The sequence below is a fragment of the Pimephales promelas genome, chromosome 19 (genome assembly GCF_988280905.1).
Source record: "Pimephales promelas chromosome 19, fPimPro1.hap1.1, whole genome shotgun sequence".
In the NCBI taxonomy this organism is placed as follows: domain Eukaryota; kingdom Metazoa; phylum Chordata; class Actinopteri; order Cypriniformes; family Leuciscidae; genus Pimephales; species Pimephales promelas.
Window position 1 is genome coordinate 27,790,698 of NC_142787.1, and position 24,046 is coordinate 27,814,743.

Consider the following 24,046-nt stretch of genomic DNA (forward strand, 5'->3'; position numbering starts at 1 on the left):
AAACTTGCTAACTAAACTAAGCTCATCAGACCAGATCAAGCTATAACCCAACCTGGTACAAGTAAAATTTACTAATATAATATGCACGACGGGCAGATTTTGCCATTGATTTAACAGAGAAAAAGGCATCTGACATGAGAAAAACAAGGAATTTCCTCAAATATTATCCCTCAATTCCTTGGATGCATTCCCTCCACCCGATTTACTTCAGATATCATCTTTGTTTGTTAGTGTTTACTATCAGATAGCATTATCACTTCTGCTTTCGTGAAGGTTTAAAATCTCAACGTGTTTAAGCAAATTTCTTATGACAAGAAATGGGTATATACTGTAGAAGTATAGTTTCTGCATTCATGGTAGTCTGACAGATTACAGATACAGATGAAGTTCTGTTATCATTTCTGTCATCACCAGACTCTTCTGTGGAACACAAAAGGTGAATTTCTGAAGTATTTCCTGTAGCTTAATTTAGGTCAACTTTAAGACACAAGCCTGGCTATTTACAGATGTGGCTAAACTCCATTATTACACCATGTTGTCATGAACCTTGCAAATTTGAGCAAATCCAGAAACTATTTTTGTCTAAGAGGCAAACACATCAGCAACATAAATTCATCTACTAATCATCCAAAGATGTCTTGTTGCATTCTACATGTTGTCATTTCTTCTTGAGTCTCTCCATCTTTGACTGACTCCGTTTTAACATTAAAGGGAAAACAGTTTCTGTCATTTTAGCAGCAGCTCATTTGCATTTAAAGGGCCAGCCACAAAACGGTGCGCTTTTGCAAACCCTCAAAAAGTGACAACTTTAACATGCTAGGCTATATAAAAATATCTGTGGGGTATTTTTTGCTAAAACCACACACACACAAACACACAGAGATTTTATTTTACATCTTGTGAAAATGGCATTTTACCACCCCTTTAATGTTTATTTTTCTATTTAAAGGAGCATTTCACCCATTTCAAAATTAATCTTTATTGAAAGTAGATCATATATGTAGTCGAAATGTAAAAGAATTTTTGAATTTGGTGCCCTCTTTACAGAGAAAAGACAGAAAATAACTGAAAACAGCATTTTTTAGAGTGTGGTGAATAACAAAACCTTGTGTTTGCTCTTGAGTTTGTCTTGGCTTATTCTTGTTTAGCTATTGGGGTTGGGAGATGAACTTTGCTGCCTTCACTCATTATACCTTTTTTTTTTTTTTTTGCAGGATGAGCTTCAGTCTGTTAAGTGGGAAATAAACATTAGTGTCAAAGCACAAGAGGAGACTTTGATGGCCACCAAAACTTGCGAGGTTGTCAGACACCAGCAGTCTTGCCTCATGGGAGGCCTTTATGTCACTCTGTGCATTTGCTAAACTAAACCTATATCCTGCTGACACATATTTTGGTCAAGTCAATTCTTTTAGTTCTTGATCATCAAATGTTAAGCATTTGGGTTGTGAAAGATAGGTTTGATATCATCTCCAATAAGGCTCTGATTAAACAAGGGAAGCACTTCATCTAATCAAGTAGCACAAGTAAAGTGTATATCATGCAGCATTTCTCAGAGTGGGACATTATTACCCCCTACAACAAACATGTTCCATTGGTATTATGTAACATGTAAACCGACACATAAAACAAGGGAAATAACGCTGAATGATTCAACTGAATGATGATTTCCTACCGGATAATCCATTGGCAGACTGCAGGTGGCCTGCTGTACACTTCCATAAGAAACCAACCCATGCAATGTACATACAGTGTCTGGCAAATCTCAATAGATCCATGCTAAACTGTAAACAGAGAGAGAGAGAGAGCATTTAAAAAAACAGTATCTACCGTTCAGTAATACATTGTGAAATATTCAGACATAAAAATGAATGTTGGGAATTACAGCAAGTCAGTTTTAACATTTGTTCTATTCACATCTCTTTTTAGGTTTCTAGTATTTGTTTTAATCGCTGTTTGTTTTTTTTAAATTTCACTAGTAATTATTAAGTTCCAGACAGTTCTTATTCAAATAGTGACTCGATGAGTCAAGGACATTACTCTTTAACTATTAATACTATCCCTTTAGTGACACATATGTCTAACTATTCAATTGAATCTGTGGTAATTGTAATTTGGATGTGTTTCAGATATCAACTAGTCACTTCCAATCAGTATGTATTTCAAATATCTAGTACTAGTAAACTTGGAATAGGAACCAGCAATATTTGAAATACATACTAATTGGAAGTGACTAGTAATTACACCCGCACTGTAAAAAAATATTGTTGGTTTAACTTAAAAAAGGTAAGTTACCTGGTTGCCTTAACATTTTTGAGTTCATCGAAATTAAACATTTTAGTTAATTCAATGAATGAATGATTGGTTTACCCAATAGAGACTCAAATTAGACAGTTATCTGAAACACATTAAGTTGATTTGACAAAAGATTGACAAAAGTTGTGAAAACAAATCATGAAAATAATTTATATGCATGTCCCAGTTATTACTAGTAAAATGTCTGAGTAATTATTAATTTAAGTAATAATAATTAACTATACTTATAGGCTTAGGAAAGGTCAGGATTAGGTAGTTGCATGTAATTATGCACAATTTATAGTAATTAATAACAATATGCAGTAACAAATATGTTGGTAAAATAAAGTGTTACCAAAATTATTATTGCAATGTTGTCAAATGTTATGACAATAGTAACAAATACACACTAATAAATTGGTAAGCCACTATAGATTTAATACTAGTACCTATTTACAAGTAACTAAGGAATAGGCTGCATACTAATACCTGTAAACTGGAAGTGGACTAACCACCAATAATTGTAACAAAATACTTTCAAAAGCAGGTAGCCTAGTAGTCTGATGAAAAGTCACTGGTGAAGCTGAAAAAAGATAGTAGGCCTGCTGGATTGTATAAGTCATTTTTTTTTAAACAATGTGTACAAACTTCTTTATTTAAATGTTAACGTATGTTACCATATGTCTATAGCCAAGAGATAGTTGAAGCTAGCCTATGGAAAAAGCCTGTAGCTGCACGCAAGTGAAGCGTGGCATGTCACGTCTTCGTTTTAATATATTTAGATAGCTTTTGACAAAGGCTTCTCAAATTCATCTTACTATGAAAAATAGCGGCAAATGTGCCTCCTTGAAAGATACGATCAAGTTCCGCCTTTGCGTATTTTGCCGATTGGCTTTTGGCTCATATCAGATGGCATTTGAAATTATAAGCAAAAGTAACACACACGCAATTTCAAAGTTGTCTTCATGTTGCAAATGCACATGCAACCTTAAACTTACTCACACACTCACCGTGTTATTGTTTTAAAAATGTCAGATTACCTGTCAAAATCCGAAGGTTGGAAACGGCATGAGTCGCTTATGTGACGAATCAGATGTAAAAGTTTCGTTTGGTCTGACTGAGATCCATTAACGTTAGGTAACCGATATTTGTAGGATGTTGTTTTAACTCAGACGAGAAAATCTTGTCGTTTTAATGGTCCAATGCGTTTAAACAACACTTCAACGATGTTAGCCATTCATTTTCCACATCTTCCCCTCATAGTCTGCGCCATAACATGTCCTCCCTCTCAATACTGTGAAATATTGTCAAAAAAATATGTCCATCACTCTATACTCGCTTCGAACAAAGCGTCCAAAATGAAGAAAGAATTGTTCTCCAAATATACGATGACACAAAAGTATGTCCCGGATATATTAATCAAATTTCGAGGTTCATTACATTGTTTCAAAGTCCAATTTTCTGAGTTGTCCAAGTCCCCTCGGCGTTAGGAAACCGTTTGGTGTTGCTTTTGGAGGATGTCTAGTAGCGCAAATAGTTTCTTGGGATATAAATTGTCAGGTTTTGAGGTTTGGTCTCAAAAAGCAGAAAGACACAGCCATCTAGTGGTGTGATGATCCTCAACCATGCATGCAGCTAAAAATGAAGAAACCACTCCCAGTCTTCTTGACTTGTCTGTTTACCAATCCTACCTACATCCATCCATCTATCCATCTATCCATCTATCTATCTATCTATCTATCTATCTATCTATCTATCTATCTATCTATCTATCTATCTATCTATCTATCTATCTATCTATCTATCTATCCAAAAATTCTAAAAGCCTTCTGACTGAATGAGATTCCACAGTATTGATACAGGCTATTAGGACTTAGGAGTATTTCACAAAAAAATGTTTTGCTGATAATTTACTCACCCCCATAATAATGGACTTCAACGAGAACCAAACGGTCTCAAGGTCCAAATGAGATTCATTGCAGCTTCAAATGGCTTTAAACGACAAAAAAAAAAAAAAAACAAACAAAAAAAAAACACCTTAACTGAAGAAAGAAAGACGTGGACATCTTGGATGACATGGGGTGAGTAAATTATCAGCAAAAGTTTTTTTAAAAGTGAATAACTTACGTTGCTCCTTTAAAGGTTTTTCTACGAACCTTTTTAAAGAGTGTTTTACAGTCTCATCCTTCGATAGTATTCAAAACTATTTTTGTTCTTCACAAAAGAATAAAGTCACGGGGTTGTAACGATATAATAGCAACATATAAAAAATAAATTAATTAATCAAATAAATTAAAATATTAATGTTCATTTTGGGTAAACCATTCCATTACATAGTAACAATAATTTTTGCATAACACCCACTGCTGTGTATGATTCAAGTCGATATTCTCACGGCTCCTCCTTAGGTCAAATAGTTTCAATATGAGTTTGATGTTGTGGTGATACGGGATTTCCCTGTGATGCATATTCTATTCAGTAGCGAATAGCGATCGACACGATCAACCGAGCTGACAGTGCACGCGAACGAACTGCTTGATTTAAAGTGGGAGCGCGCGCGCGCGTGCAGTGGCAGTGTAGACAAATAGACAGACTGTTACGCCCTCTAAAACACTGTCAGAGCCACATTTACTTCGGTAAACTTCCTCAAATATGCCGTTAAGCCATTAACTTCCTCTCTAAGGAGTGAACACAACTCACGTCCTAAAGACCTCAGCAACTAACTTCCACAGCAGCGGGATTACGGTCCTCAAAGCATCTGATATGTTTGGTAAGACACATTTATTTAATAGTCATAAATAGTTCAGGGATACTCGCGTAGCTTAGACAACATCTTTATGCGTTTTCATTTGTTAAAGAGAAATTACGCAGAGATTTATAATTCCGACCGTGTGATATTTTGCTAAATATCCTGTTCTCGCTTTCGACTACGACTCGATGATTAATCATGTTTTAAATCAGAGAGCAGGAATAGGGGCTACTCCCATAGAGTACCGTTGAATAAATATCAATGAAATACGCTCATTAATATTAAAACACGAGGTTCTAGTTAATTCATAATGATGCCAAAGATAACCTGCAGTGATGAGATCATTTCAAGGCACTTTTGACCACTTTGAATTAAATGGTGAGTTGAAACCAGACTGTATAAACTCTGTTGAAACTCTGAAAACACTGAGTAGAAATTAATTATTAGGCTACTGTGACAAATTACATGGATGGAAACAAAGTTTGTTATAACAATGTTTTTTAGTTTACATTATAAATACTTTTCTGAAAATTTGGTTGTGCGAAAAATAAAAAGAGAATGAATGGGAAATTATGCAAATTTGGAGAGAAAATAAGGCAGTTGGGTTTTCCAGTGGGAATGAGGAACTGAGAAACATCCTCATTTTAAGCAATCCAACAGAGCCATGCAGAAGTTGGGATATTTATCTTTTTCAGAACAATATAACAGCTTCTATTAGAGAAGTCATAATCTGCTTAACCAACCACAGTCATTTCAGTTTGTAAAGATAATAGCCCATCTGTGAGAGCATCTTCCACACTCATCCGTCAACCTAGACGCAGTTGTAGCCGTTATTGTTGTTGACTTCTTAATGTGAAAGTAGCCTACTGTTACAAAACAGCTGAATATCTTGAATGACACAAGGGGCTCACTTTCCTGTGGCGAGTCACTGGAAAGACGGTGTCTTGCTGTGTCACAAGTTGTGGTGACAGTTCCCACAATCATTTATTTTAGTTTACAAATATTGAGGACTAAGTGTGCAATTACAGCCCATCAATGATGAAAAGAGGAGCGATTGAAGATGAACGATTCGAAATTCTAGATTCAGTATAGAGTGTGAAGGATGGATGAATGTAACTGACCACTTCTAGTTTTGATTCCCTTCTGCATACTCTGCAATCTAGTACAAGTTCTCCTTTTGCTGCCAAAACTAGTCGCCATTCTTCTGCTGGTTTACATGATTTGCGTAATTCGGGTTTGCTGATAAAGTGCAATAAACTCACACACGATACTTGAACAAGGACCTTAATCACCAAAGACAATATTCAGATTAGTGGTCATTTTCCAATGGTTGAATCTTAAAATATTACATTTAGTCATCTACACTTCAATGTAAACATCGATGACTTCAGCAATGACACGGTATAAAATGTCAACGAGATTCTGTCGCACTTGATTTACTCCATTTTCTATATCACTGAGAACATGGCTATTGTGATATGACAATACTCTGTTGTAAGTGACAGGACAGACTCCACCCAGACTGAGCTGTCAGTGCTGTTTCTTTGAGTTCTTGGTTTGCTAAACCACATTGGCTAACGCCTCGCAGAGATGGGCAGGGCTCGGAGTATTTTTCTTTCTGAGCGTCTCTGGAGATTGGGCAGAGTCCGTCTCACTCCTTTCTCCTGGGGTCAAACATCTGCCAGACTCTTGGAATAAGTGAGAAAGAAAGAGAGAACGGAGAGTTCTTGGTCGTAACTCCACAGCTCTCAGTTTACTGTTGATGTGCGAGAACACGAATCGTTCTCACATTTTCTACAAGCAAGATGGCCTGCATATCATGATCCATGATCAAACTATTCAGGAAACAGCTTATCATGTAACAAAAATGTTGATTAATAATATGAAAACAGCTGTTGAACGATTTTAGAAAGTGATTTGCTGTCAGTAATTCACACTGACCTCTAGTGTAACGTGCACAGCTCGTCGGTAAATCTACTTTCCAGCTCCTTTTTCCACTAAAATAGCATGTTGCCTTTGCACAGAATTTCCCAAATGTTGAATAATTATAAATGTGTCTTGAATCAGGCCTTTTCTTGCATAAAATAGCATAAACTGACACCTAATCACTTCTGTTTCAAAGTTTTCCAGTACGCGTTTATAAAATTTCAATTTACATGTCATATTTCCTTCAGAAAGTCTTTTGAGTCATGACCCAAAAATTGTTTTTGTGCATTTCTGAGGATATGAATGCACATAATCCCATCATTGACAAGTGGACATTCATTTGTGTTATAATATATGCTTATCGATAGAACTGCAAGGGGAAGTAGAAGGAACAACTGGAGGAGGCTGACTGTATATTCAAAACATTGTTTCATAAAGGCCCAAATGACCTCAACATGCTGTGAATTTGCATGAAGAAACAATTAGATATTCTCGTAACGTTTTTTTTTTTCCCTTTGTCCCTCTCTTTGCATGTGTAAATCTTTTTTTCCACCGATCCATTCATACATCCTCACTTGTTCACCCATCAAAGATCTAGGGGTGCACTGATATTGTATTTTAACATGGCTGAAACCTATATGCAGAATGTTATATTGTAACTTTTCACCTTAATAACTTATAAATAAAACATTTTTAAATGCAGTTTAAGTGAAATTAAAGGAATAGTTGAAATAATTTTAATTATTTACTTCCTTTCTTCTGCTGAACACCCAGACAGTTGATGGACCCCATTGACTTCTATAGAAGGAAAAAAAAATACTATGAAAGTCAATGGGGTCCATCCACTGTCTGGTTACCGACATCCTTCAAAATATATTATTTTGTGTTCAGCAGAAGAAAGAAATTAATGCAGGTTTGAAACAACTTGAGGGTGCGTAAATGACGATAGACTTTTCATTTTAACTTTTTAAGGCCTGTTCACACCAAGATGAATGTGTGTGGTGTGAAAATTTGGTGCGATAAATGGGTGGTGATGGCCCTGAGCAAGACAGAGGCGTGCGACCTCTGACATATATAGCAATTGTGAGTCGCTTTGGATAAAGGCGTCAGCTAAATGAATAAATGTAAATGTAACAGATGTTTTACAGAGAGGTTTTAATTTTAAATTAAAATAATAAAATCATTTTAAATAATTAATAAAAAATTTTTTCAAAATGAAAACAGAAAATACAAGGGGATATTTGTAGCCCTAAAATCCACTTTTCAGCGATGACTCGACTGCAAAAATGAAGATAGAGATGTGTCAGTCTTGTATGAAGGATAAAGATTCGGAGGAAATGACACCCGCCAGCGTTGTATTACATGCAATGTGGTCCCGCCCTTAATTTGCACTCTTGGACGCCGTGGGCTATATGCACGCATAAGTTCCACATTTGACGCAAGGATGCTCGTCCATTTCCGGTTGTGGAGATTAAAGCGGAGGAAAACGGGATTATGGCAGTCTTCAAAATGTACTGTCCTCCCGTCTTTGAAACGAAACGTACATTCGTTTAGATGTAATTTTATATATAGTTATGTTTATGTAATATAATTAAAAAGAAGCATAAACACAATGAGGGGTGTCTGTTTTATCCGTTTTTGTGACTAACGTTTCTTTAGTATAACCATGCAGTATAAAATTCAATGTAAATTCTCGGTTGTGCATTGGACTCTACGATCGGCGGAAGTTATCGAGCATCCCTAAACCTTCACCGGAAATACCACCGTGCATAGAGCCCATTGGACATTTGTTTCCCCACAGCGCCATCGATAACGCAACGTTGAGAGACCGATGTTGAAACTAGGGAACTATAAGAGTATTTAAAGCGGCTCTTTTGTCTCTGTGCGAATACAAAAGTCTAAATGGCTGTTAAAAACATGTAAATATTGTTTCACTTCCTTTTTCTGGGGCGAATTTTGGTGCGGAACATTCGTGTTGGTGTGAACAGGCCTTTATGCATGACAACATTGTAATATACAGTGATTTGCAGAAGATTGCATTAAACAATGTTATACAATGGTCTGTCTGAATACTCGATTCTGATTGGCTGGAAAGTGTGAATTAAAACCAAATTATCGGAGATCGCACTGTGCACATCCATTTAACCATTTATTTCAACATGACATCATGACTTTTGCGTACTTTTTCGAGTCAAGTGGCGTGATTTCGAGTTATCTCTACGCATTTTGAGCTATCCGCGTGTATGTCTACGCCATTAACGTCCAAGTGATTCCGCGTGTCTGTACACGCCGTCAAATGTCCGCGCGAAACAAAGCAAAATGCAGATCTACATCTGGGGAACGATCTTTTTTTTTACTAGGATGGTAAGGGAACAGTCATAAATGCCATTAACCCCATTGACGGTTCAGGGACGGGGTTGAGGTAAGTCATATATTTATATATACAGTAATAACGTTAAGTCAACGGCGTTCATAAACACGCTGAAAAGCGATTACGCGTCTTGATAGCACGCCAAAAATGGAAATACGAATCATACTTCATGAGATCAGTCTGATTTATTGATCACCTGTCCTGCCAACTCTGGCCATCTAAAGAGTGTTGTGATGTTTTCCTCTAACAGAGAGCGTTGTTACTTCCTCCGCAGACTGCTGAAGTCGAGTGGTCACCTTTTTATCATGCAGAGCATCAAGTGTGTGGTGGTGGGGGATGGAGCAGTGGGTAAAACCTGCCTACTCATCTCGTACACGACCGGCGCGTTCCCCAAAGAGTACATCCCCACCGTGTTCGACAACTACAGCTCCCAGATCGGCGTAGACGGCCGCACCATCAGCCTCAATCTGTGGGACACCGCGGGCCAGGAGGAGTACGACCGCCTTCGCACGCTGTCCTACCCTCAGACCAACGTCTTCATCATCTGCTTCTCCATCTCCAGCCCCCCGTCCTACGAGAACGTCAAGCACAAGTGGCATCCCGAGGTGACACACCACTGTCCCAGCACACCCATCCTGCTGGTGGGGACCAAGAGCGATCTTCGCAATGACGCGGATGTGCTGAAGAAGCTCAAGGAGCAGAACCAGGCGCCCATCTCGCAGCAGCAGGGTCAGGCTCTGGCTCGCCAAATCCACGCCGCCAAGTACCTGGAGTGCTCGGCGCTCAGCCAGGACGGCATCAAGGACGTGTTTGCGGACGCAGTGCGCGCCTTCCTCAGTCCTCAGCCTGTGGCTGCCAAGAAGCCCTGTATACTCCTCTGAAAATACAGAGGATAGAGGTATTTGAATTGAATTACACACAGGAATGCATAGAATGTTACTGAATGTTTGGAGTGGAGAACGGTGACCAGAAATCGGTGAAATTAGAGAAATACAAGATCAAGAAAAAATACACTGTATTGAGATCCCTACTTTTTTCATAAATGTTTTCATTTTTGCTTGTAAGCAAATACTTGGTTTTATGTGGAGAGAGTGTTTTTTTTTTTGGATGGGAATTCATAAGACCACTAAACAGTTTGATACCTCGCAGGCAGGAATACATAAAATACAGGAAGTAAACACTTATATTTCAGTGAAAAGGGGTTTTGGTTCATTTTTAGTGTTTGGAGACTTTTGGTTAATGAAGGTTTTTTACTTTTTCTTTTATTATTTACAAAACACAATCTGAGAATATATATAGCACTTATTATATTTTTTATTATTACATTTGTTCTGTGATTGAGGACAGGCCTTTTGTATAAATAGTGACATTATCTATGATATCGAATGAGCCATTCACACAGAAAACGTTTCTGCTTTTAAAAACGTGAGCCACAGCTAATTTCGAAAGTAGCGCTTTTAAAAGTTGAACTTCCTATCTTTAAAACACGGCGCTTGAGTGTGAAGACGCTGTAACAGCAGAAACATAGAGTGCAGCAGACCATGATGTATTTTTCCCATATGGATTTTAAAAAAGTATTCATTAAAACGTAATAAGCCATGAACCAAACCAATTAGCAACAAGGTGAATCACAAAATTACAAACTTTCAGAGTTTTTTTTTAAATAAGGACAAGATAATGAGTTACTACAATCCCATGAAGCATTGTGAATGATGTAATCGAATTAAAAACTTCAGATAAAGAACATAAAACCTCTGATATTGGATCTCCCATTACTCACTATATAGTGGACTATATAGTGAGCTCGCCATTTTGTAGAGCTGTCCGAATGTATAGTGATGATTATTATACCCTATATAGTCCACTCAATGCATCCCAGAATGCATTTTGAAAATGTACAACCGATGTACAACCGATGGTCACTAACCCAAGCCCTACATACCATAATGCATTGCGCTGATCGTAAAAAAGACGGAGGGCAAAAGCAATCACGTAATCGATCGAGTAGTGTCCGAAAGTGGTGTTTCTATTATGCTGGTGAGCTCACTATACAGTGCTCTACTCCCTACCCCCTACATAGGGGGTAGGGAGTAGTGGTTTGAGTGGAGATTTCGGACACAGCCATAAAGATATTGATTGCGTATATAGACACAACATTTTGCATTTATTGAAAAATATGCATGTATGTACTAATATTTAAGTAGTTTGAGAGCGTATAAGGAAGATTGACACCATCATGTCATTCGCAGCAGGTGCAAAAGTGCTCTTACATGCCCACATTCCCTGATTGGTGGATATTTCTGTGTTTAACGCAAGCTGACGGCACCTCGTTGCTCATGGTCGGTCTGCCTTTAATGGTTTTTAAGTTATAGTTCAAAATCAATCGCTCTATGGAGAAACTCAATGGGACGTTTCCTTCCGGAGCCCGACTGTTGCACTCTATTGAAACGTGCTCTGTGTGAAGCGGTTCCTTAGACATACCTGATCCTGTACGTGTGATGAGGATGTTGCCTGGCAGCTTGACGGCTTTACTTCCTTGTGCTGGGGAAACTGTCTGGCAGACCCTTCAGGAAACCCTTCAGGTCCCAGCATGCTCTGCGTCACATTCAACTCTTCATTCTTTTCTTCCTCTGGGCTCCAGGGTGGGGCTTCAGAACCTTTTTAGAAAACAAGGCACTTTCTTCACTTGGTGACTGGTTTGGGAACAGCTTGTGTCGATTTAAATAGCACATGGCTCCTAAATGAGCCATTAATGTAAAGGAAGGAAGTTGGCCCAAGATTCAGTGTAAGGCTCAGGGATTCATCAACAAGCTCTCAATTTGTGTGGTTCAGATGAATGTATAACTTTACAGTTTATTTTATGCTTTAACATAAGCAGACAAGACTGTTGCGTGTCAAATTTCAAAGCCAAGGGCAAAATTATACAATACAATAAAAATGCTGTTTTTAATGCTGTTTCCATTTTTTTTTTCATTAGCGTTAGATCAAGATAATATCGTGGCTCATTAAGGACACATGCTGCTTTTTGAAGAACTATGCTGAAGTGCTTGAATCTCAATAAACATTCACAGCAAATGGACAAACATTTCATTGTGTATGAATCATGTGATAACATGTGTTGCTCAATCTGTATGTGCGCTTATGGCCATTCATATATGAGAAATCCCACAGTCATGTGAAAGCAATGCTAGCATTGAATAATTTTGTGGATGCTACAGGTCAGGACCCGGTAGAGACCCTCGCAAGATCATGTCCCATTAAAGAAATACAATACATTTCTTCCTTTACTTTTTTAAGTCTTTTATGTTCAACAAGGATGCATTTATTTGATCAAAACCACAGCAATATTGTGAAATTATTCCAATTTAAAAATGCAATTTATTCCTGAATTTTAATCACCATTACTCCAGTCTTTCAGGAATCGTTCTAATATGCTGATTTGCTGCTCAAGAAACATTTAATATTATCATCATATTTAAAACATTTGTGCTGATTATATATACTTTTTTTCAGGATTCTTTTAATAAATAGAAATATTTTATAATATTATACATGTTTTAACTGTCACTTTTCATCAATTTAATGCATCCTTGCTTAATAAAAGTTTAATTTAAAAAAATCTGGTTAATTAGTCTGTAAAGATACTACTAGATTAATATTATTTACATTATAAAAAACATTTCTGTACTATTGATTTCCACAGATTAAATGAGGAAGCAGGTAGTGTATTTAAATACAGTGTGCAAGATCATTTCCCTATCTGACTTTGATAGTGAACATATAGAGGCAAAATAGAGTGAACCTGATATCTGGTCACACACACACACACACACACACACACACACACACACACTGCCTGAAGCTTTTGCAGTAGGTAGTGATTACAGCAGAGCTGTTCAGACAAGTCAAATACCGGAAGGCATTTAAAATATAGTTTAACATTCTTACTCTTTTCTATATAATATTTAACTGTGCCAAACCTGTTCAAGAAAAAAAGTCTTTTCGGCAAACAACAAGTCAATTTTACCAAAAATGATAATTCTGTCACTCATATATTCACCCTGATGTTGTTCCAAACCTGTTTGACTCATTTCTCATGTGGAACACAAAGAATGACACAGAATGAAAGTCAAAATAACTACACTGAATAAAATTGCCGTATGGTTTACTTCAAAACAATTTTCAAAGAAAGGCAAGTGATTAAACATGACATTTTGAAGTAGAAAGACTGAAATAGTATTGTATTGTAAACCATACTCCAATAATTTTTTTTTTTTTTACAGTACACATTTGGACCCCATTGACTTTCATTGTATTGATACAAAAACTGTCCATCAAAATATCTGGTAACACTTTACTTGAACGGGTGTGCATAAGACTAACATGCCACCTTCATAATCATGACATGAAGTAAGGTTTATGCATGTTTGTGACAACTGTCATTAAGTGTCATTTGCCCATGACATTTTTAATGCAAATATGACATTGTTTGAGATGTCTTTGTTATGACACCTTGACATAAGCCAATACATCATAACCTGTCAGTGTCTTTGTCATGACAACATGACATTACTAAGACAACACAACCTGTCATAAACATGACATAGCAGATTCATTATCATACTTAAGAAACCACCAAGCTTTATTGGTTAACATTACATTAAACTGTCAGGTGGCTGGTTTTGACATTGGCTGTCATGAAGCCATTATAACTGTTTAATGACTAACTGAATTAGTACCACTGTAGTTGAGGTCACGAAAAATATTCATGACACAGTTATAATGGCCTCATGACAGCCAATGTCAAAGCCAACCACATGACAGTTTAACTTAATTTAATGTCAACTTGTCATGACAAAGACACCGACAGGTTATGATGTATTGGTTTATGTCAAGATGTCATAACAAAGGCATCTTAAACAATGTAATATTTGCGTTCAAAACATCATTATTGTGCGAAAGTCACTTAATCATAAACATGCATAAACCCTACTTCATATTCAAGACATATGTCATGTCATGTCATGGTTATGAAGGTGTCATGTCAGTCTTATGCACACCCCTTCAAGTAAAGTGTTACCAAATATCTTGTGTTCCACTGAAAAAAAGGACTTCACACAGGCTAGGGATGACATGAGGTTGAGTAAACGATGGTTGACTATCCTTCTTCAAGCTTCTGTTTAAACTAACTTCTTAAAAAGGTCAGAGCTGGCCAGTGAATGGAGAATCAGGAATGCAGCAGAAGGGATTTCCTTTAGTGCTCTTCTGCTTGCAAACTTCCTTGATCTGTGAGTAAATAAACAACACTCCCAATTTGGCATCAGAATGATGTTCAGTTAAAACTCTTTGTCATCCTGTCTGTTTCTACACGCATACTGGGGTGGGCATATCAGATTAGGAACTGAGTTTTACGCACTTATTCACTCTCAACTAGAATCTATTCAAATGTAACTGTAATATTTGCTATTTTTGTTCTCACTCTTTATCGGTGCATTTCCCTACACAAGCAGAATTTGCCCCACTCTCTGCAGCCTATCCGCTCTTATTTGACTGTGAAATTAGCTCCTGGTACCTGTGTTTGTTTTTCAGGTGCCAACAGTGACTCTTTTGTCGGTTTTACCTCATTCATTTGTTTGCTCGTTCCTGTGAAAAGTTTTGACACGAGCCTTACTGACAGCAACTCTGCTATATCAAAGACTACAGAGACTTTGCTTATATTATGGGAATCTTCTTCTGACAAATCTGAAGTTATTTATAAAAAAAGTACAGACTTGTGAAGAACAGATCACATCATTTCTTTCCAACACAACTGCAAACTACAACCTCTAAACTTAGAGTTGTTCACTTTTTAAAAAAACTTTTGCTGATAATTTACTCACCCCCATGTCATCCAAGTTGTCCATGTCATTCTTTCTTCAGTCGAAAAGAAATTAAGGTTTTTGATGAAAACATTCCAGGATTTTTCTACATATAATGGACTTCAATGGGAACCAAACAGTTCAAGGTTCAAATGAGAGGGCTTTAAACGACACCAGACGATGAATAAGGGTCTTATCTAGGAACCTTCGAGTCACGACTCGCAAAAAGATTTGTTCATTTTGATAAACGAGTTTGTACAGGAGAGTCACGAACGCTCATCACAGAACAGAGCAAGGCGAGCATTTGTGCTTATAAAACATAAACTTTTTTATTAATTTTTTTAAATGAGCGATCGTTTCGCTAGATAAGACCCTTATTCATCGTCTGGTGTCGTTTAAAGCCTTTTGAAGCTGCACTGAAACTCTCATTTGGACCTTGAACCGTTTGGTTCCCATTGAAGTCCATTATATGGAGAAAATCCTGGAATGGTTTTCATCAAAAACCTAAATTGAAAGAAAGACATGGACATCTTGAATGACATGGGGGTGAGTAAATTAACAGCAAAAGTTTTTTTTTTTTTTTAAAGTGAACTACTCCTTTAAAGGCTATGTATCAAAATGATTATAAAATAATTATAATAAAACTTTACAGGAATATAAGGTCTCATTTGATATCATTAGACTAACAGTGAGCAAAAATAACAACAAAACTAGTTAATAATAATACCGTAGTTAATCGTGTGCTCATTAGAATTCACAGTACAGTAACTAATGTTAACAAATCTAAAAAATGTATTAGTAAATGTTGAAATTAACATAAACTACTATAAATGCTGTAGAAGTATTGTACATTGTTGGTTCAAGTTAACTAATGTAGTTATCTAATGTTAACAAATGCAACCTTACGTTACTATAATTATCAAATGGATTAATCTTAAAAAACTTAATCATAAAAACTTGTAAATAAACATTTTGAAACATATTACACACACGTTTTATGTTAGATGCGCTTAATCTCGATGATCTAGTAATACTACTTTCAGAAATGGTCCACTTTTTTTTCCATCGAAATATTTATTTCACAACGATTTAAAAACAGGATTTTGGTACATCGTAAAAAGCATTGCAATATGAAATCATGTTCACAACAACTGGGGATCTACGAAATATGGGTAACATGTCATATTGCGCTTAACCAGTTTTAACGTTCAGCTAATGGCAACATCACGTTCACTAAGGGCACAGGTCGTTCATGATCAAGAACTGCACTAGAAATATGAACAAACATATAATGCTCTTTAGCCGCTAAAGACCTGAAATGCTGTGCAAAAGGCAGCTTACAATGACTTTTCACATGATTTACACCAGCGTCACAAAGGAAGAGTGGTGTGACTGAACTGAATGTGTATATGCTCGATGCGGCACTTTTGTGAAACGGCAGCTGCAAAAACCACGTGACACGACTTCAGTCTCCAGAGCTCAATTCCTTTTACATTTGCAAATATTTCATAAATAATATGCATTTACAATGTTTGAATGTTTGACAACCAATTAGTAAGAGACAGACATGTCACGTCACATTTTGGTTTATGAGGAGATTTGAAAGTGATAACAGTATAGATATTAGATAGATGACTAAACGATTTTGAAGGCATAATCAGCCTGAATAAAATATTTTATATAGCACAAAAACTGACAATGATCTGATCAGACACCTGTATTAAAGTTAATCAAACACTGTGATGCAAACAGTCGTACATGCTCCGATCAGTCAGTCTCACCCTAGTGTCTCAAGTTTCAAGGAGATGATGCAAGTATTCAGTTCCTGTGTCAGAAGCGCTTTCCCTCTGGAGGTGTTGCAACCATCACCTCCTTACCTCCAAAGTCCCAGTAGGCAGTCATGTGGAAGGCCATGTTGGACAGCACCACCAGATACTCACAGCCAGCGAACAATGAGTAAACTGCCACAGGGAGACAACAAGAACATACTGAATGAAGCGTTAAACTTGAATCGAACTGAAACAGCAAAAGAAATAAGGGTTGAAATAATAATTCTGTGCAATAATACATTAAAAAACAAATGAAAATAAATTAATTTAGTCAATTTAGACGTCTCAACATTATAAAGTACAATATGAAAAATGTACATTTATTGTTTTTAAAGATTAACTTAAAATTAGGTGATCTAAATGTAAAAAAAATAATGGAAAATAAGCATGCACAATTAAATATCGACAAATACTGTCTCATACAGATAATTAAACACAATCGCTAATTTGAAATGATGAATGATTTGGACTGAGATGTTAGAGACATATCATGAATTCCTCTTTTAGTATAATTAACAGTATAATTCAACAGCTTTGCAGTCTGTGTCATTTTTTGTAAACGATCAAATAAAGGATAATAAGAGTATTTTTATTTTTTATTTAATTAATAGTTTTATTCAGAAAATGTATAAAAAATGGCAAATTGTCAATTTCAAATTAATGATATTTTTTAACTTTGTATTCATCAAAAAATTAACTTAAAATTAGATGATCTAAATGTAAAAAAAATGGAAAATAAGCATGCACAATTAAATATCGACAAATACTGTCTCATACAGATAATTAAACACAATCATTAATTCGAAATGATGAATGATTTGGACTGCTTTGTTAGAGACATATCATGAATTCCTGTTTTAGTATAATTCAACAGCTTTGCAGTCTGTGTCATTTTTTGTAAACGATCAAATAAAGGATAATAAGAGTATTTTTATTTTTTATTTAATTAATAGTTTTATTCAGAAAATGTATAAAAAAATGGCAAATTGTTGCAAAAAATCTATTTCAAATTAATGATATTTTTTTTTAACTTTGTATTCATCAAAAAATTAACTTAAAATTAGGTGATCTAAATGTAAAAAAAATGGAAAATAAGCATGCACAATTAAATATCGACAAATACTGTCTCATACAGGTAATTAAACACAATCATTAATTTGAAATGATGAATGATTTGGACTGCTTTGTTAGAGACATATCATGAATTCCTGTTTTAGTATAATTCAACAGCTTTGCAGTCTGTGTCATTTTATGTAAACGATCAAATAAAGGGTTAATAAGAGTATTTTTTTATAATTAATAATTTTATTCAGAAAATGCATAAAAAATCATTAATCATAGCAAAATTAATGCTATTTTTTTAAAACTTACTATTCATCAAAAAATTATGGGGAAAAAATGATTTACGCTTACATATAAATATAAAGCGGCACTGTTTTCAACACTGATAATAAGAAGAAATGTTTCTTGAGCATCAAATCAGCATATTAGAGAGATTCCTGAAGGATCATGTGACACTGAAGACTGGATGAATGATGCTGAAGAAATTACATTTTAAAATATACTAAATAGAAAAAAGCTATTTTAAATGGCAATAATATTTCACAATATTACTGTTTTCACTGTATATTAAAACAAACTTAAAAACATCTTAGCGACCCCAAACTTTTAAATAGTAGTATATACAGTTTATATATATATATGTGTGTGTGTGTGTGTTTTGTGCAAAAGAATTGAAATATTGCTAAGAATTTGTGAGCTGATGTTAAGCATATGAACTACCCAAAAGGGAACAATCGCAGAGAGGAACATGGGTGGGGTGAATGACAGAACGGTCGAGATGTTGCACTCACTTCCTGCTTCACAGTACTTGTTGTGTCGCCTGTAGAAATAGACAGCCAACAGACAGAAGCAACAGTTGAAGAGGAAGAGGCGGCGCTTCAGGCTGTATGACCTCATCTCCTGATGTCAAAGAGGGTTGGGGCAGATGCAGTGAAGAAAGACAGAAGAAAAAGAAGAAAGAAGACACAATGGCATCAGTTCTCTTCTGCAACGTGATGTGGTGCAAGCAGGTGGGACGAGGTTGTGCTGCAACCACTTCCCCCGACTTTCACAGCTATAGAAATACAAAAGATACACACACTGTGGTCTCTCACACATTAACTCGCATGAACAACACCTTTTATTAGAGCTGTGCTTGTGGTGTCAAGATCAACTAACGTGATATTTGAATAATTACAGCGAGTATTTATATCAACTGAATGTTAAACGGATACGCTCATTTCGTCCAATCAGTTTTTGTGTGCGTGGCTAAACTTAAGCTGCATCCGAAACCGCATACGGTCTGAAGAGTCACCACAACTGACTTGGAGCTTTGTAACGTTAAAAAAAGTATGTCACTGTCATTTTTCCTATGACTTCACTGCCATTCACAACTCCTCTCCCATGGCCTCATGGGATAGTAAAGTGAATCTTGCCGGAAGCAGCAAGTCATCCGGGTACTTGTCGTCTACTGTTTTATGAATACTGTGAATTCAGACGCACTATACTTTTCACATACTGTGTTTCACCCACTATATAGTAGGCTATTCAGACACAGGGAGAGTGTTCTGGAAGAGCATTTATATGATGAAAAATAAATAATGTAAACACTTAATTCACGTTACAATTATCCTAACAGAATTTCCAACAGGGCTTGCAGCAATATAATTGTTGAATAAGCTGAGATGGTTTATATCGCCCTCTGCTGACATGTTTATAACAAATATGTACAAGTCCAGAATATAAGAAACGCATTACCTCTGCACTAAGGGAATTCTTCGCTATCATTGACCACAGCTTGCAGGTGCACAACATGTGTAACAGAGAACTGCCGATAAACACGATGAAGCCGCTCTTATGGACACCTGTGGATTGATATACACACAGCATTACAAACCAAACTTATTTTGTAGGTAAAATTAATATAATAAAGTTGATATAATAAAGTTCATATTTTTATCCAAAATATTAATAAAAAAAAATCTTAAAACATATTTTGCATGAAAAATTAAACCTGTTTTTTTATTTAAAAAAATAATTGCTGTAATTTCAACAATTTTTCAAAAAACAAAAAAAAAATCAGCATATGAAAATGATTTCTGAGGGAGTATATTCCTACTAAAATATTATTTCAAATTATTACTGTTTTTATTGTATTTTTGACCAAAAAAATGAAGCTTGAAAAACAAATACTGTTAAGAAGTGTACTTAAATCTGTGCTTTTCAAATATAATTTTAAAACTAAATGATACGATAATTTGCATTAAAATACAGAGATATTTTTGGATTAGAATAAACACAAAAAACATAAAAAGAAAAAATTATTTATATTCAGCATGAACAATATCATTTTTCTTATGGGCCTCACAAAATACAATTTCTTATTTTTTCCTTTAGATTCTGGGGTGAAACATTTCTTGATAGTTTTCAAACTCTCCCCCATAACACATAAAAACTTGAAGTGTTTAAAAGCACTTTTGCATCTCCAACTATTAAATATACCACATTAAATTAACTAATCAATAACAATATAATAACAACCCCATTTTGTCGACCCAGCAGGAGCTCTCAGCAGCATTTGTGTGTGTGTGTGTGTGTGTGTGTGTGTGTGTGTTGAAACAGGACTCAGGGCTTCAGTCCAAAAATGCACTTACTGTAGGTCTCGGTGGAGGAGACGTAAGTGAGCAGAAGCAGCCCAACATTTTCACTTAAAGCTAAGAGGAATGTGAGGACACTCAAAAGCTGCTCCTTCAGCCTCCTGGAAAAGCGTCCACGGTAAAAGCTGAAATATGCTGCCGCCACCAGGAAGCGTGGGGCAGAATGAAGGCCGATGCTGAAACGCCAGATGTAGCGCTCTGGTGTCAGACTGATGGCTGCGCTGATGGACGGGAGGTAGTTAGCAACCTGCGAAGGATTTTTGACAACACTTTACATTACAATAAATATATAGATATATATACGTGTGTGTGCAGTACTAGTCAAACGTTTGGAAACATGACTGTTTTTGAAATAAGTCTCTCATGCTCATCAAGCCTGCATTTACTTCATCAAAAATACAGAAAAAAATTTAATATTGTGATTTGTGAAATGTCATTACAATTTCAAATAATGGTTTTCTATTTTAATATACTTTGGCATATAATTTTCAGCATAATCATTACCCCAGTCTTCAGTGTCACATGATCCTACCGAAATTATTCAAATATGATGTTTTGAAACTACTCAGTTATTATAATGTTGGAAACATGTATGCTGTTTAATCAGGGCCGGCGCTAGCCATTTGGGTGCCCTAAGCACAAATGCTTGGTGGTGCCCCCTTAACACCCCCCCCCCCCACCCCCACCACCCACTCACCCAAGGAATAACAACCATTCAGAATTTCTTAGTTAGGTTCTCTTTACTTCCAAAATAACTGCTGCAAATAAATACATTTACATTAACAATGGCACCAAATATGAAAAGAAATAAATAATAAAAAGGTTGAAATTATAAATACCAAAAACCACCACAATTACTAAAAACACATTTTTGGAACTGGCTACAACTGCTGGTTGATGGTTCTTCCTCCTGGCCTTGAGTTGCTCCTTGCATGTATTTTAGCATTGACCCTGCATTCAGAAATACAAGACAAAATATTCACGGATTGTACTAAATCAATAACCATCGTATACAAAAATATTGCACACATTAGTCTTTTATATAATATAGGCCTATGTGTCACTGGAACATTTAAAATTCAAAACTCTATTCTACCTTTAAAAGAGGTCTGATGAGGCACAGTATAATAATTCTGTACATAATTTGTAGGGCTGGGAAAAGATGAATCGCGATTAATCGCATCCAAAATAAAAGTTTGTGTCTACATTAATGATATAGGCCTATGTGTGTGTACTGTGTATAATTATTTTGTATATGTATTTAAGAAATATTTGTTATTTATATATAAAATATTTTAATTTATATATATATAATATAAATTATCTATTAATATATACAGTATATACGCAAATATTTCTTAAATATATATATGTGTGTATATTATATATACAAAATAATTATACACAGTACTCATGTAGAAACTTTTATTTTGGATGTGATTACGCTTTTCCCAGCCCTAATAATTTGACAACTCCATATGAAAATATACAAACAGTGAGATTGTGTTTTTTTTTTTTAATTGCAGTTTCACCAATAGATGTCGCCCTTGGGCCTTTGACCGCATTATCCGATAGAACAACAACGAAAAACATATCTAAGCGATCTTACTTTTCTTCTCAAACAAACTAACTGCATCTTAAACAGCCCAAGTAAAAAAAAAAACCCAGGGAGAAACCCCCGGACCCCCGTTAAAATAAAAAATTCTACATGCAGGGCAAAGCCCTGGATCATTTGCACAACTAGCGACGCCCCTCTGGACATGCATACACGAAGCAAGGGTGCCTACAAAACTAACACTTTTATTTAAAACATTGTCTTACCTGCAAACAAGTATCATCCCACTGTCTCTTCTTTTTCCTTTTTTCCGCCCCCGACTCTTTAGAGACCATGTCTGATGTCGATCAGGTGTCTGCCAAATTTGACACTGATTGAGGAACAGACCACTGCGAGGTGGGGAAGGGGGGGCACCAGAGGGAGAGTGGCACAGGAGATTCACCTTTTTCTCCACTAATTTGGTCTAGGCCTATATTACTTTTGTATTGCTTTTGTATATTAACATGCTTTAGACATATTGTATTTGTTATTTATACTAGTAGCCTATTGTGATGATTTTTCACCACCCAGATTTTTTGGTGCCCCCCCAAGCACTTGGTGCCCTACGCGCAGTGCGTGATGTGCGTGTGCGGAGCGCCGGCCCTGTGTTTAATATATATATATATATATATATATATATATATATATATGTATGAAAAGATATATATGAATGTGTATATATAATAATATATATAAAGTGAAAAAGATCTATATTTTAAATAAAAGAATCCTGAAAAACATATCATAGGTCAAAAATATTAAACAGTACAACTGTTTCCAACAATTATAATAGATCAGCAATCATACATTAGAATGATTTCTGAAGGAAGACTGGAGCAATGATGCTGACAATTCAGCTTTTCATCACAGAAATAAGTTATATTTTAAAATACTCTATACAATTTTTCTAAATTATAATAGTATTTCACAAAATTACTGTTTTTTTAATTGTATTTTTGACCAAATAAGCAGGAGCACAAGAGACTTTAATGTTTAATTAATATTATAATGAATATTTTGGCGTCAATATTAGAAAAGTGTAATATATGTTCTGAGGTGGTGGTTTGAGGGGAGTGCTAATGTAAGGTCACATGTTGAGTGTGTGTGTGTGTGTGTGTGTGTGGGTCTAGTTCTCACCTGGCAGTGTGTGTAGGTAGAGTCATTGTAATGGTAGAGTAGAGCCAGCACGACGCAGGCGATGAGGCCGAGCAGCGGCAGACACACTGTGATCACCGCTAACCGGGTGAAAGGCACACGGAAGAGAGGCTTGTCTCGATCCACAGATCCGTACGGGACCTGTTGCATCTTCCCGTTAACCAATTACAGCTCCCGATGGGTCAACAGCTCCAAACCGATGCTATTCAGTCCATTGCGAGAACAGTGCCGTATTGACAGCGTCTCTAACTTCAGTCCGAGCTGAAGTTGCGGATTTAAAGAGGCTGTGGATGAGGGCTTTGATTAACTTCCATGCTTAGTGACCGTTCGCCCACCTCCGGCTCTCTGTCGTTTGGTTTACAAGCAGTCGACCTCTAAATTAAGCGACGTTCAATCCTGGAACGATACGTAAGCAGTTAATCATTTAATTCGAATAAAAGGTTGTTAAAATTCTAGGTCCGACAGTAAAAGAAAGGGTCTGGATGTGTTTGTGAAAGTGCAATTCTCAAACATTTCCGGTTCCGCGAAGCCAATGGATTTCAAAATCAAAGTCATTATGCTGTGCAATTTCCCC

At 36.1% G+C, this 24,046-nt stretch overlaps 3 protein-coding genes and 1 long non-coding RNA gene across 5 annotated transcripts in view; 1 reads left to right on the forward strand and 3 right to left on the reverse strand.

Moving 5' to 3' along the window:
- stim1b (stromal interaction molecule 1b) overlaps nucleotides 1-3,871 on the reverse strand; it is a 30,015-nt gene extending 26,144 nt beyond the window's left edge. Inside the window, exons 1-2 of one of the 2 annotated variants that reach the window (XM_039693940.2) lie at nucleotides 3,333-3,871; nucleotides 1,673-1,781 (exon numbers count right to left, since the gene is read on the reverse strand). In XM_039693940.2, the coding sequence (XP_039549874.2) occupies nucleotides 1,673-1,775 (103 nt within the window). In that variant the 5' untranslated portion in view covers nucleotides 1,776-1,781; nucleotides 3,333-3,871. Of the gene's footprint in view, nucleotides 1-1,672; nucleotides 1,782-3,332 lie in introns of those variants that run through there. The other variant, XM_089123899.1, reaches the window with a different exon arrangement.
- A 5,772-nt stretch (nucleotides 3,872-9,643) lies between these two features.
- On the forward strand, nucleotides 9,644-10,995 carry rhogb (ras homolog family member Gb). Its single transcript, XM_089123900.1, has one exon. It carries the CDS (start codon nucleotides 9,644-9,646, stop codon nucleotides 10,217-10,219), a length of 576 nt encoding a protein of 191 aa, XP_088980026.1. The 3' UTR covers nucleotides 10,220-10,995.
- A 574-nt stretch (nucleotides 10,996-11,569) lies between these two features.
- Nucleotides 11,570-24,006, reverse strand: pgap2 (post-GPI attachment to proteins 2). Its single transcript, XM_039693751.2, has 6 exons — nucleotides 23,455-24,006; nucleotides 20,721-20,970; nucleotides 19,825-19,931; nucleotides 18,879-18,987; nucleotides 16,978-17,157; nucleotides 11,570-11,995 (listed from the first exon to the last, which is right to left on the reverse strand). Exons 1-5 carry the CDS (start codon nucleotides 23,620-23,622, stop codon nucleotides 17,027-17,029), a joined length of 765 nt encoding a protein of 254 aa, XP_039549685.2. The 5' UTR covers nucleotides 23,623-24,006; the 3' UTR covers nucleotides 11,570-11,995; nucleotides 16,978-17,026.
- On the reverse strand, nucleotides 21,608-22,916 carry LOC148970826 (uncharacterized). The gene is made up of 2 exons (XR_016147665.1): nucleotides 22,545-22,916; nucleotides 21,608-21,674 (listed from the first exon to the last, which is right to left on the reverse strand). It is a non-coding gene; the product is annotated as an uncharacterized LOC148970826 (long non-coding RNA).
- Nucleotides 24,007-24,046: the final 40 nt, after the last annotated feature.

Bases quoted from the DNA above. Each gene is read 5' to 3' on its own strand.
- rhogb (XM_089123900.1), top strand. From the start codon at position 9,644: ATGCAGAGCATCAAGTGTGTGGTGGTGGGGGATGGAGCAGTGGGTAAA.
- pgap2 (XM_039693751.2), bottom strand. From the start codon at position 23,622: ATGCAACAGGTCCCGTACGGATCTGTGGATCGAGACAAGCCTCTCTTC. The intron at 19,932-20,720 runs GTAAGTGCATTT...ATCAATCCACAG, and splicing joins CTCCTCCACCGAGACCTACA to GTGTCCATAAGAGCGGCTTC. The intron at 18,988-19,824 runs GTAATGCGTTTC...CTTTGACATCAG, and splicing joins AGAATTCCCTTAGTGCAGAG to GAGATGAGGTCATACAGCCT.